Source organism: Morone saxatilis, unplaced genomic scaffold (genome assembly GCF_004916995.1).
Source record: "Morone saxatilis isolate NCDOM2014 unplaced genomic scaffold, NCSU_SB_2.0 Contig0, whole genome shotgun sequence".
NCBI lineage: Eukaryota > Metazoa > Chordata > Actinopteri > Moronidae > Morone > Morone saxatilis.
In genome coordinates, this window is record NW_023339650.1 from 4,553,382 (window position 1) to 4,567,777 (window position 14,396).

At 43.0% G+C, this 14,396-nt stretch overlaps 1 protein-coding gene across 1 annotated transcript in view; it reads right to left on the reverse strand.

The window, feature by feature from the left end:
- Positions 1-14,396, reverse strand: part of LOC118321211 (partitioning defective 3 homolog) — a gene marked incomplete in the record, with an annotated part of 316,585 nt that overhangs the window by 97,458 nt on the left and 204,731 nt on the right. The window contains 2 exon segments of the mRNA XM_035652443.1: positions 4,454-4,691; positions 7,812-8,045. Coding sequence (XP_035508336.1) covers positions 4,454-4,691; positions 7,812-8,045 — 472 coding nt within the window.

The following is a 14,396-nucleotide window of genomic DNA, read 5'->3' on the forward strand; positions in this document are numbered from 1 at the left end:
GTGTGCATTTCAGCCCTGTGTGTGTGTGTATAAAAATCCAGGCTAATGCATGTATCATGTTGGTGTACTAATGATCAAACTGGCTTATCCGCCATCAGCTGTTCACACCCACACACGAGCAGAAAGAATCCTTTAGTATGAAGACACGGAGCAGCGCTGGAAAACGCTAACTACCTACTCCCATGCAGCACATAAGGCAATCATGCTTTCGTGGCATGGTATCCATATTCTAGGCATAGTCACGCATGCATGCAAACACACACTCTCGTGCTAACCCCCGGTGCTTCCAGCGTGCTTCCACACTGCCTAAGAATAATAAAGATTGAAGGATAGAAAGCATCCCTCCACTCCAGCTTTCACTGGTTCCCTTTCCACTCCACACCCCTTTCTCCTGCATCTCTCCGTGTAGCCTTGAGTGGGGCTGCATCTGAAGGGAGGAGAAGGCAGACAAGGTCCCTGGGGTGATGGAGGGTGGGAGGGGGAGAGGGGAGAAGGGGGGGATGCACGGCTGTCACACTGAGCTCCAGTGTCGGCTGATGGCTCGGCGTGAGGCATGCCACTTATCAGATTGGTGGGGAGGGTGGGAGTAGGGGGGTAGGGGTAAGTGTGTGTGTGGGTGGGTGAGGAAGCACCAGGGAGAAAGGGTGAGGGTGATGCCAGAGCCCATTAACACAGTCTTTTCATCTACACATATACATGCAAACAGGCATTACACATGCACATCCATGCAAATTCACATGCACCTTGAAACCACACACACACACACACACACACACACACACACACACACACACAAAATGTACAAAATCGCCATAGATCCTCAATCCTCCCTCCAGGCAGACAGTAGCACGATGCCGTGACTGCCGCTGTGAAAAGCTCCCTTCTTTTCTCATTCCCCCTTCTCCCTTTCCTTTTCATCCTCCTTTCCCACTCTCCCATGGTGCCCCAGTTCACTCCAGTGCACACGCTCCCTCTCTCCTTCCACCCAATCCACCCCCCACCCCCACCTCTGAAGCCCTCATTCCCTGTCCCAACCCAGTCTTCCATTTTTGCAGCCTTCACTTGCTTGTCTCCTTCATGCTACTGTACATTTCCTACAGTGTGATGCATTTTTCCTCGCTCTTGTTAAAAACCCATACATACACACACACACAAAAGTGTTTAGAAATATCAATGCACACACGCACCTTACAACAATATACAGATGGATGTGCATATATATGTCTTAACAAATGCATATGCTGACACTGCAACATTCTGAGTCTTATTAACCCATTAAAATATGAATTTTCACTTTGTTACAACAATTGAACACTCAGGACTACAATAAATGACTCAGGATGGGTATTTTCTTGCGTGCGCATACATAAAATACGATCAACACATCAAGAGATGGAGATGGGGATAGAGGTCAGTCAGTTACAGAGCAGATAAACAACACCTCATTAGGCATGTTGAACGGCGTCTTGCAGGCCGAGGCCCAGACATCATTGTCTGCAAGCATGCTAACAGAGCCCTGGGCAAAGCTTCCAACATCTAAACAAACCTGATAGGATCAGAAAGTAATGATCACATGTTATCCACTAGAAATGACATAAATAATCACATACAATGGTTTGGGGGATAATGCGCCGACCTGCACTCCCATATATCCCACTGGATGCAGACATGGACACAGTGATACATGCATGCAACAGACATCCTTGAAATAACAATGATGTCAAGATGCCTAGGGCTGGTTTTTCATCCTATGCATGCATGCACATTGCTATTCATGCTTTAGATTATAAGCTATTCATTACTGGATGGTACAGGACTGTATACCAGGCAGTCTGCCATCCTATAGGCAGTACAGTAAGACGCCAGAGAGGCAGGGGAGCCGCGGCCCTGCACTGCAGTTTCTTTGCTTTGGGCTTTAGGCAGTCAATTTTCTTTCCATCACACGCTCACACACTGTCAGGCATTCTTGCACTCACAGTATTTATCTCATAGTCTCTCTCACTATCCTCCCTCTCTCTCCCTGTATTAGGCCATCCTCCTTTCCCCTGGCTCTGATGTTAATGCACTCCCAATCAGGCTGTCCATTAAGCAGACGTGCACTACACGTTCATCAGGCCGTCCAAAGGCCTGCATGCAAATGAGCTCAAATTGCAGTGTGCTGCAAACTCCTTGAAATCTCCTTAGAGGGAGAACGTGAGTGTAAGACATGCATGTGTGAGAAATGCAGGAAAAAGTAAGTGCCTGCACGTCCATTTTATGCTAATGGGAATAACAGAGGCAAGCATTACAAAGGATTAACCCGATCAGGATGGCTTTTTGATGTTTTGATGCAATGGTGAGACACACATGAAACTTGCTCAAGTAAATTCTATCCGTGATTTGTAAGCCTGAGAGTGCCAAGTTATTGTCAGCCAAACCCTTTGTCATGCACAGGAAAACTTTTATATTCTGAAATCACTGTCAAAAACTTTGCTAGAATCGCTAAAAGTGAGACACACAACAGATCTTTTGCTTTGTTTCCCTCTCCTCCCTTTTGACCGCTAGGCATTTCACATCACTCCATTTTGTTCTTTCCAAAAAAAGTTTGTTATTGTATCCAGTGGGACGCATTCATTCTCACCTCAGTTCCTTGCCATTTCTAACTTTAGAAACCTGTTAGGTGGATTGTGAGAGAACGGGGAGAGGATAGAAAGGGACAGTGTAGACTTGTGGGTGTGAGAGCTGTCACAGTTTTAAGTAGACAATTGTTTGAGGTGTCAAGGAGTAGGGAGTAGCAAAAAGAAAGAAAGACAGAGCTTGAGAGTCAGAAAGAGGTCCAGGAGGCTGCCTCTTTGCATTCAGGAGGCACAGGGCCTGGTGTTAAATGCGTGGTGGAGGGGGGGAGTGTCAGTGAGGCCCACCGCGTGCCAACTCTTAAGTGGCAGTGGCACTCAAAGATAATGAAGAACGATGATGAGGCCGAGGAGGGCATGCCGAGGGCCCACGTGCACAGCTAAAAATCACCCAGCAGCCACCTATTGGGCTGAGCACACAGCCACTCAAAAAAGGTTTGCCAACGGCGCTGATTGCATGTCACAGGGTGTCAAACCTGTGGCTCAAATTTCCACTTTCATTTACTAATCCAGCACACTTCTCTGTGTGTACTCCCGTGAACATGTGTGTGTACTCCACATATGTGCTCATGCCTGTTGTGTGACAGAATGTGAGCCAGTGCGAGTCATTATGCATTTACACCACAGGATGCAAAGACAGTTGAGAAAAAAAGAAAAAAAGAGTGAAAATAATGGGAGATAAGCGAGCTCCCTGCATTCCTCAATCGTGACCTCGAAACACACTTGTCGTCTTTATTGTTCATTACCGAGCCATGCGCCACGATACGCTAACTAATCCCATTAAACTAATCCACATGAAAACAACTTACGGCACGATAACGGCCTGCACCGCCTCCACCGTTAATTTATGCCATATTCAAATGTGCATGGAATTGAAATAATTAATGTGACTCCCCCACTAATTTTCCTTGTGGCAGAGATAATATATGGATACCCGCAGGATGTTTATTTTCATCCACTTTTTGCACATTTCTCCTTCTATTGTCTCCTATGTACACTGTTTGTAGTCCATAGTCACCATACTCAGGCTAAAGAACTTCTGTTTTAGCCCATTAGTCCTCAGAGGCAGTGGAATTATTTTCCAGGCTGTAAGACAAATCTAACAACTATAAAATGTGCTAGCAGAGGTGTCTGGTTTTGAATTTGCCTCCAACTTCCTGGGCTATATGAGGTAATAACACAACCTTGAAGACCTACAGCAGGCGAGAGTATTGCTAAATTAAATCACTGACATTAAACCTTTTGCTTGTGAACATTTTTAAAATGTATGAATATCTAAAGGATGTTGATAGCAGAATCATGCCACCTTTTATGGTCTCCCAAGGTAGTCTGCCTCTAAACTCTGAAACAACCACTGAGAATTCCAGCCACGGGCAGCAATTCCAACCTGCAGTCGATTTTATCATCTCCAAAGGTCTTTCATCCCCAGAACAAAATCATGGCTCCCACATTAGCACCCGTATGGGCCCCGAACATTGTCTGCTGGTTAACAAATGCGGAGCTTGTTTGGATAGGAGGAGCGCGCACATGGGATTATGAATAAAACATGTTGCCCTTATTAAAAATAATCTGGCACAAAAGTGCCAGAGGCCTTTGAGGTCGATAACCCCCCCCCACCCCCCCACCATGCCAATCCCCCCCCCCATCCACTCCCTCCACCTCATAGGGTTCAAGGAGAGGGGTCCCTGATTAGCACTGGCAACATCCAGAGAATGCATTTGAATTCTGTATGATTCAGTGGTGAGCGTGTTGAGTGGAATTAAATAAAGCAGATAGTGATTGGTGCTCGGGGCAACACAGGGTTGTTTAGGATTTGGAGCTGAGCTCTGTCTCATTCCTACCTGAACATATCGCCCAGGCCCTTCAGCACGCCTTTCTTGGCTTTGTTCTTGTCCTTGTCTTTCTCCCTCTCTTTATCCCTGTCAGGTTTCTTCTTTTCCTTTCCCCCAACCTTGTCCCGATCTTTCTGTCTGTCAGCTTTGGAGATGGAGCCGTTCAGCCCAGGGCGCACAATGAGGTCGCCACTGGTGGACATTGACTCCCGACCAGATCTGGAACTTCCCTCTGTGTCCTCGTCCACTGGTATGAAGAGATAAAGGGGAAAGAGAGGGTGTTAGAGATATTGATAAGGAAAAAGAACAGCATACTTGCACAAACACAGGGAAAGAAAGAAAAATAAAATGTAAGTCAATAAAAGGCAGACTAAAACTTTAACTTCCACTTGACTCCCTGCAGATCAAGGAAGCCACAATTGAAATCAGCACATGACAACAACACTTTTTTTGTCAGTTACAAAGCCTCACTTCTTTCTTTTAGTAACATAAGCTGAACCATTAAAAGAAAAGCTGTGTCCCACAAGGTATGGCAACTTTGAACAAAACACACTGAATTCATCTGCCTCATTAGAGCAGAATATATTTACATTGTACACCCTTTGAGAATAGTATTCTGTTGAACACATTTTCACTTAGCTGAAAGCCTGAAGTTATTTCAAATGTGTACATTTCACACAGCTCAAGAGAACAGTCTTTTTTTTTCCCTTTCCCTTTTCTACTTCTTTTCATGTAAAAACGATGTGACCAAAAGGTGGAAGCTGTAATGATCATATGAGTCTGGTTCTTAATTTAAGTCTGAACTCATTTCAACTCAGACATCAAATTGAAACCAAACTCCTTAGGTGATGTAGGGTTGATTAAACTCAAAGTTTCCATCACATCTAATCAGAACTGATGTGCAAAATGTAATTAATCTGTCAGTAATTATACATTTAAATAATCTTGAAAAAGGCTCCCAGGGATCTTAATTGCAAATGTGCTAACTCTTCGCAATCGGCATCGCTCCTGTCTATGCTGTATCTCTGGCTCTGAGGCGTGAGGTAGATGTCCTTCAGATTACAACTTATTACAGTCTTGCGTGTTGTCGTCTAAGTTCTGCCTTTGATGGAGGAGAGAAAAGCGCTTATCGTGAGAAGAGAAGAGGGAGGGGAGACCATGATGGATTCGTGGCATACGGGATGAGACAGACAACGCAAGGGTGGGGCGGCTGGATTCACATTTCAAGGAACAGTGGGGTTTGTTTTCTCTTGTGATCTGTGGAGCTATCAGCTATTTCTTTCAGCTGCCATCTCGGAAGAAATTACTGAAATGGAATCTCTACATGAGGCACTGTATGGCAGGAATAGAGAGCAAACCGGCAGCTTAAACCTGCTCAATTAAGCAATTCATTGCTGTGCACAGCCCCCTCACTTCCTTTTCTCCACCTCTACAAATTTGGGAGCAGGTTCTGGATGGGTATCAGTTTTATCACTCAATCTGCTACCTGCTTATCATCCACTTAAAAGCAACAGCAGCAAATAGCAGCTGTGAGCTGTATCTGGCTATTCAAATGACTGAGATTAGCAAGAGCGCTAACGTTGCTACTGCTTAATGATGCCAAGCTGCAGATAACATAGTAAACATTGTAATCCAGAGCCTTCCAGAGGGCAGCGGCCATGTGTGCACACATGGAAGCATGTACATGTGTAGGCCAGGTTCTTGCATACTGAGTAAAAAGGAAGGCTAAACACAAGGAATCATTTTTGTAATTCAATGCCATTTTTGTCATCCATTTAATTTGAGTCTTTTAAATGAAGCGAAACAGAAAAACAAGCTATCTCCTATCAGAAAAAAACAGACAAAAGCCTATAACACCAGACATCAAAAGGTGAGGCCATCCATGGCAATTTAATGGAACTGAAAAGAAAAAGACTTGACTGACAATCTCCAATGACAGCAGAAGCATTGACGAAAGTGTCAGGAGACTAAAAGATAATTTGCAGAGACAGACAACCACAGGAAACATTTTGTCACTTTAGTGAAACTCTAACATTAAACTTTCCTGCTTTAATAATCAAGGACATTTAAACTGGCCTGTCAGTGAAGGTTATGACAGACAAGTAAAATTGCCAGTCTTACTCCAACACATAAAAGAAGTGGTTTTTGCCCAGCAGAGCAGATTTTTCTTTTTCTCTTTTATTTCCTCAAACGATTTAACACAAAGTAGCACAAGGGGAAGTGCATTTTGCCCAGCAGGATATCTTGTGGGGACACATTTTCTTTGGGTGATGCCACATTCTTATTTTATGTAAATAAAAGTCTGGGAGCAGAGGAAGGCAGCGGCTTATCTGTCAACTTTGACTATTAACCTCAGTGACGAGCACAGACTGGCTGCTTTTATCTAAATTGAAAAACAGAGTTATTTGAATATCATGGGGGAGAATGCAATATACCGCGGCAGGGGAAATCGCTTGCTTTCCCCATTTTTCTTTGCCGAGATAAGACTGTATTTAGTGGCTTGCCGACAGAGCTTATGAGAACAAAGCGTTTCAGGCAAATAATTCCCTCTTTTTCAAATGTCTCCCAGGTCTTTAATGGTGAATGGAAATTTATATCTGGTGATTACTCTTGTGGTGTTGCAGGGTTATTACCTGTCGAAAAACGTAAGACGGCTGTCTCTCTATATCCAATGCATGTCTCCTTGTCATCAAACTCCAAGCATGGATGGATATATTCACTCAAAGGGAAGGTAGTATGTCTTTCCTTTTTATGGTTGTCTTCATAGTTTTTGAAGAATAAAGTCAGGTAATTGTGGTTTCACTGCCAGTCAGGTACGCAGTAAGACAAATGTGCAGAAAACTGGCAAAGTTATATGTTGTTATGTGCCAAAGCTAACTGGCACAGAGTAGTATTTCATTCATAATCATAGTAAATGCATTACAAATACATATGACGAGTAAAATGGATACAATAGGACCCTTACGTATGTTGGTAAACAGTAGAATTTTTTCCTTGCATGCACTCTGTTGAAAAACATGGTAATGCACTTTAAGAGTTTGTAAGCTCCTGGGAAACACGTTGCCACAGTCTCTAACAATTCCACTCAACATGAACTGTGTGAATATTAATGAATGTGTAACCTAGACGCTTATTGCAGATGTGCTTTGTATCAAGTGGGGATCCCTAACCTAGTTTACTTGGGGATGAATCCTGCCATTCTGAAAAATGCTCTGGGGAAGTACTGAGTTGGCCTATATTACACTGACTGGATTCTGATCTGAATCTTCTTCTATGTTCTTTATATAATGGCATACTTTTGGGCACATGATTCTGTATTAATACTCTGAGTAAACAGTCTTAAAAAACAAAAACTCTGAACACTTACAAGTCTCCATGCTGTTCTCTTCTTCTGCCTCTGTGACGCCAGGTTTCTCGTACGATTTGTCAATTGCAGCTCGGAAGCTTTCATTGCAGCCGCGGCCCCTGACGATCCGTGAGCGTGGCCTGTTAACGTTGATCTCACCATTTATTTTTGCCTCGGCAACAGCCGTCTGGAGGCTTTCAAGGGAGCTGGACTTTTTCAGGCCCAGGGAGGGTCCGACCTCTTGTTCTGCGGAACCTATGAAAAGAGGAAATAGTGTCACTGAGGCCAACGAACTAATGGCGTGTGACTCTAACTCCCCCACAAAGGCCAACCCAAACTTATCATCACGGAGCTCATTGCGTGTCAATGAATCATTCACGTTTTGCTAGTTTCATATGGGATGATGTTATGTGCCGTGCTTGGCAGGCAAAGAGAAGGTGTGAGTCTGGCAATTAACGTGAAAAACAAATGATGCCATTGCCTGGCCAATGAAGTGTGTGAAATGAGAACAGAGTATTATATCTTCACTGAGACATTTCACTTTTGGGAATTATAATTCAACCTTTGTCCTTGTGTCTGTAGAGTGAAATTATGTGGCTGAAACATAATGCATATAAATGGGTCACTATCAAATACAAATAAAACCACAGTACCAGTGTGATTATGGTGTTACACTAAAATATAATACATTTCCCTATATGTTTAGATTAGACTGCAAACGTAAAACTATTTCCATAGGTGGTCCTCTCTCCTCTGTCTCTTTAACTCGTCTCCTCTAAAACAGGCTGGTTAAAACAGAGAGGAAGGAGAAAAAGGGAAGGCATATATACTAGACAAATTCCATTGATTTCCAACACCATTCTCTTCCCATCAACAAGCCCATCTTCCACAAACAACACCTCACAGCTGTAATCTTCTGTATTTCTAAGGCCTTGACATGTTAGATAGCAGGTAATAGCACAACATGAAGGCAGAACCATTGAAAAACAAACTTGCTCTGTTATCAGTGTTATGTTGATTAGCCCAGTGGGCAAAAAACCACAAAAACATTTGTCGACAGGCCACTTGCAGAACAGAAGTAGTACATGGAACCTTTCCAAAGCACATTGCAGTATGAACGTGGCAATATGGTTTATGGACAGAAATGCCTCTATGACACAATACTAGTGCCACCCACATTATTTACTTCACTGATAAATGCTGCACAAAGCAACCATTATGCAAAGTAAATACAGTTAACATGTAAATTGTCGCCATGATACAAATGAAGGGCTGTTATGACTTGAAACCTTTTTGCCAAGTAGCTAATTAGAGTATCATATATATTATACTTGTTAAACAAAGTATCTCCTTTAAAGGATGTACATAGCACTGCTAGACAGGCTAGTAGACTAGCTGTGTTGAAGTGAATTTTGAACAGTCAACCTCTTCAACACTGGAACCAGGGCCCTGACAGCTGTAATTATTTTTCCAATGCTTGCCAGGGGTTTGTTTAGGGTATGTAAGTGGAGCGTGACTCAGGTATTGGTATTTCATTTTGTCAGGGAGCGTCCGTCAGTTCCCCGGAGCTCTTACCTTACCAGCCAGTTGGTAAACAAGCAGCCTGGTTGATTTTCTGTCCCCTTTATTCTGCCTCGATTCAGCGTGCAGCAAGCTGCTGTCAAACGTAACAAGATGGATTTCTGAATATGTGCAAGCGAAGCCTTGTTAGATGTAAACTTCTGCAGAGGAAACTATCAGTAATAATGGATAAACTGTTGATTCAATTACTTTAGTGGCTTCACTGGCTCTCTGAGGGTAAAGCGCATGTCGATGGAGCCTGGACAGAGCAGCATTGTGTCTTAACGACTCCCTGTAGACCATATAGACCCTCCACATGTAGTGAGTGTGTTATGCAGTTTCTTCTGTGGCTTCATGTGGTGTTTATAAATGTCTCTTGCGGCTCTTCCTGTTGGTTTTCAATTGCAAATATTGCTATAAGGTCTAGCCTCTCCCACCACTGAAAAGAACACACACATGCAAACACCGGATGTATAGGTTTGCATGTGTGCCCCATGCAGAGAGTCCCCAAAAGGTGCAATAACGGAAACCCATGACATATACATGCACACTTCTATGCCAGCTACCATTAACAAGATCCTCGACATGTTTAAAGTGGCCTAAATGAGGCGTGAGCCACTGCTGCTGGGTGATCACAGTGGATCCTTAGATGGAAGGTTGCACAGCCAAACACAGATCAGGCAAAGAAAATAAACCCCTATTACTGAGAGAAAACAATTTGTGACCGCTGTATGGAGTACTCTTTCTGAAATACATTTGTTTCAGTGTACAAGAGATGGAGGCAGGAGGACAAGAAACACAGAGCAGTGTGAATACACGAAGGTTTCAAAAGCAGGGTATGAGTGAGTTAAGAGCTTAAGAAAAAAGAGGGGTAACTGGCAGCACTGTGCAGAAATGTGCTGCTACTGTTATCATAATTTCACCAGCGGCAGCTTGTCTCTTTTGTTGGCTGAAACCCTTTGCTCTTCTCTTCTTGATCACTTAACCAAGCAAACCTGCAGCAGCTCACTAGTGATTAGCCAGCTATCTGAGTTCCACAGTTCAAACACACACCATCTAGACAGCTACTCGCAGAGGACAAAGGCAGGAAAGAGCTGATTGATTTGTTATTTAAATAATTTTCATTTTAAAGAAACTAAAAGTTTTCATGCTACTTTTAGGATCTTTAGGGTCACAAGGGCATCCCTCTTTCTGTGCTTTTGCTACCAGTGCACCCTTACTGAGTGTGAGTGCTTCTCCATCATCCATGGCTGCTATAGATCTGGTGTCAAAGAAGTCAGATAGGCTAAAAGGTCAGCTGTTAGATTTCCAGAGTGGTAAACGTACTGTTATGTTTTCAACAGACCATTTTCCCTTCCTTTTTGTCAATGTTAATAAAAATGCCCAATCCCAAGAGAACCTGGACTCAATCCTGAAAGTGCTATTCAAAATAAATGAACACCAATCCTATAATGCTGCATCCCATTTAGTGGGAAAAGCTCATATGTGTACCTTCAGGCTACAGTGGACAGTAAAAGGAAACTTTACTGCGAGCTACAAATGTCTAAGGGGTCAAAAGCTCTATGGTTGCTGCAACAGAAGATTCATTTTACTGCTGAGAGGAGAGATGGGCCATTTCTGATTACTGTGACAAATTTTAATGCCAGGAAAGCATGAACCACCTTCCAAGACCAAGAAAATGCAAGTAAAAATCATGTAATTCATTTGTTTAGAAGGAGCAATCTCATCATGTAAAGGACAGGAGAGGACAGTCTAAAAAGGAGGCGCAGATAAAGCGTAGCAGGAAAATGCTGTAATTTTTCATACTTTGTGGATAAAACTCAACCCAGAACAAATGCCATGTAATTTTTTTTTTTTTAAGCTTGTGCCTAAAGCCTGCCAGCAGCAGACACGCAGATTCCAGGGTGCATGTTTGACACAATGGGATTGCAAGTTAGAGCCGCACAGGATGCAACAGTTCAAGGGAACACAAATGACATCTGCTGTACTCGGAAACAGGGAATAATCCTCCTGCTCGGTATTCCGCACCACGATCCCCTTCGCCATTGTTTCTAGTCAGCGTGGTGAATGACTGAGAGAAGCAGAGAGACAAAGAGAACGGGAGAGCGAGGCAAAGAGAGAGAGTGTTTGCCCGTAGACCCCGGCTGCCTCGAACCTGCCTTTGTTTTCTTCAGAAGCAGCCCCGGCTCTCCTGGGAGAGTTTGACGGACAGCTCTCTGTATGCCAGTCTATTATGTGATTCCTATCACACAACAGAAGCCTCAGTGCTATGCTCCTCATCTCTCTCTTATTCAGAGGGATGAAAATACATATTCCCCCATTGCATACAGACATGAGTTTGTCACTCCCCACACGTCTGGAGGAGAAATGAAAATCATCAAAATGAAATACACAAAAGACGGACAATCAAACCAAATAAGGGGAAAGGGCACCTGGAATTTTATCATGGCCAAAGACAAAAATGGCCGATGTGCTGTGTTCCTTAGCCAGATTAAGGGCAAGGACAGTTAATTGGAGAAGATCCATTGCCATTAAACGTTAAAGGGGAGGTATGGCAAACTCCATGAATAAATCAGCAGTGGTTATTACAGGGACAGGAGCCAATAGTATAATTAGAGCAGCTAAAACTATGCTCCCCAGCCATTATTCACCAGGGGCCCTTGCATGTAAAGATCTGTGTACAGACAGGGGCTCCATTACACATAATTTATTCAGAGAGCCAGGGCTTTAAGCAGGGAGGTAAAAGGGTAATTATGTTAAAAATAGCCTCCAAGGTGGTCGGGGGAAGGCCACATCCAGGTATCCTAGTGGAAGTGAGGTGTTCCCGGGTCGGCCATGCTCCTATGTCTCTGCCAGTTGTGGACCATTAGCCCGACAGAGGACATCCTCGACATAATGAACATGTGTCACAAAGGAATTATCATTACTCGGATTGGTTAATATCTCAATCAAGCATGCTGCATTAATATCCTGTGATTATGTGGTTTTATCAACCCACTAAAATTATATTTTTATACCTGTTTGTCTCTCTCCAAGTCAGCCTACTCACTCAACTGGCAAAGCTATTAATATGCAGAGGCTGGCAACTCACATGCCAAGCCTGGCAACCCACTGGATCAGTAACTGACTTGGCTAAAATAGAAACTCACAATTATAGTGAGCATGTGCCGATCTCTCATTCACCACAGCTGGCCAATCAGGCTCCACTAGTCTCTTAATATTTGTTTTTAACACTTTTCCTGCCTCTTGTTTGAGATATACAAAAGTTGTTATATTTTTGAATTTTTGTAATGTCACATACCGGATGGTATGATATACTACTTTTGTTTTTCAAATATCCCTTACCACACAACAGGCAAGAGGCATGTTAGTTTCGAATTAGCACTCTCAGAAATCACTCAAAAGCATCCCCTTGTGACCCAGTCATCAGCTCATTCTGTGTTAATTTAATGGAGTGAATCCACTCTAACATGCTCGAACCAGAGCTCAAAACAGCCTGACTATGATGGATCAATCGCAGCGAGCTGAAGAGGCCAACTGGCAATGAATGTCTCTCTATTGCAAATGCCACTCCATTGCCTCGTTCTCTCCAGCCCTCCACAACTCCTGGAGTAATGAGTGTTTTCTTCAATCATTTGCACTGCAGAACGAGCACAATGGCACAGGTTCCCACATTAGTTGCCAAGTTTCCATTCAACACCATGCAACTCCCTCTCAGCAATATGAAAACCCTCTTTTGATCATGCTGCAATTACCTCAAACAACTCTCTCCTCCATATGCATCTAAAGGTGCCAAGATCACACAGCCAATAATGGTTGGTTATGAGCTGGTTGTTGAGAAAGTGTGGGACTGATTTTCCAATCTCTATTATTGACCCATGGACCCAGCTAAACAATCATAATGCTCTATTGTAATAATGGTGACAGTGTATTGAGCTGGCCCAGGCATGGCTGCTTACCTCCATTGGTTCTTGTGCTGCAGTTAATCTCATCTGCTACTGTTAAAGAGCATAAACAAGCGTGAGTAGTTAGTGCCTTCTGTACCATGCTATTGAGCGCATGCAAAGCAAATAGAGACAGAATCAGACCGTGCAGGGCAGATACTGAGTAGTTTCAGAATAGTGATGTAAGTAGAACAGATATTACACTCCATGCAAGGACCTGTCAATCATGAGGCTTACAAGGCAAAGTGGCTGGAATGTGCAAATGTATTACTACCAGCCATGGCACCTCACTTCTCTTTCTTCCCTTTTTCTTCCCTCACTCAATCTCGTTCCCCATCTAAATGGGACTGAACCGTGGGGTGTCTGACCAGTTTAGCATATTTCAACAATGATGGGCTTCAAAGTCATGAAATCCATCTTCTGATGTGATTCGGGAGCACCTGGAACACGATTAAAAGGAGGGACAAAAATACCTAGTGACAGAATAAAATGGGAGTCTGTAGGGGATAGCATTGTCAAGCATGTTAACCGTTTAGTCAGGGTGGCTTTGAAAGCACAGAGCAGCTTTATTAATGTGTTAATGGAAAGGAGAGAGGTATGCGTAGAACTAACTTCTGAAGACAAACTTCAATGTCCAACAGTGTGCCAATGACAAGGCTTAAGGATAAATGCTGGCACTATGTTCTTTGGCTCATTTAATTTCCAACTCTATTATACATTACCCATAGGCCATTTTTCATTGTGCGGCTTTGATGTAATAATTTCATTAAAATAATCAACATATTATACTGCAGTGTGCGCCTTTGAGATAAATGGAACTTTTTGTGACATTAGATATGTACCAAATCACACAATATGTAGCTTTCATTTTGAACAGGGACTCTAGAGCTTGCGTTCCATGTATTGACTGAAACATTTCTCCTCTGGGAACTCATGTCAGTTACAAGAGTTATTACATGAGAGGAACAAGTTAGTTATTTATAAATATATATAATATATATATATATATATATATATATAAATATAGGTGTATATTTTATGCACCAACTGCACCAGGTCACATTCCTCGTAGGCGTAAAAACCTACTTGGCAATAAACAAAA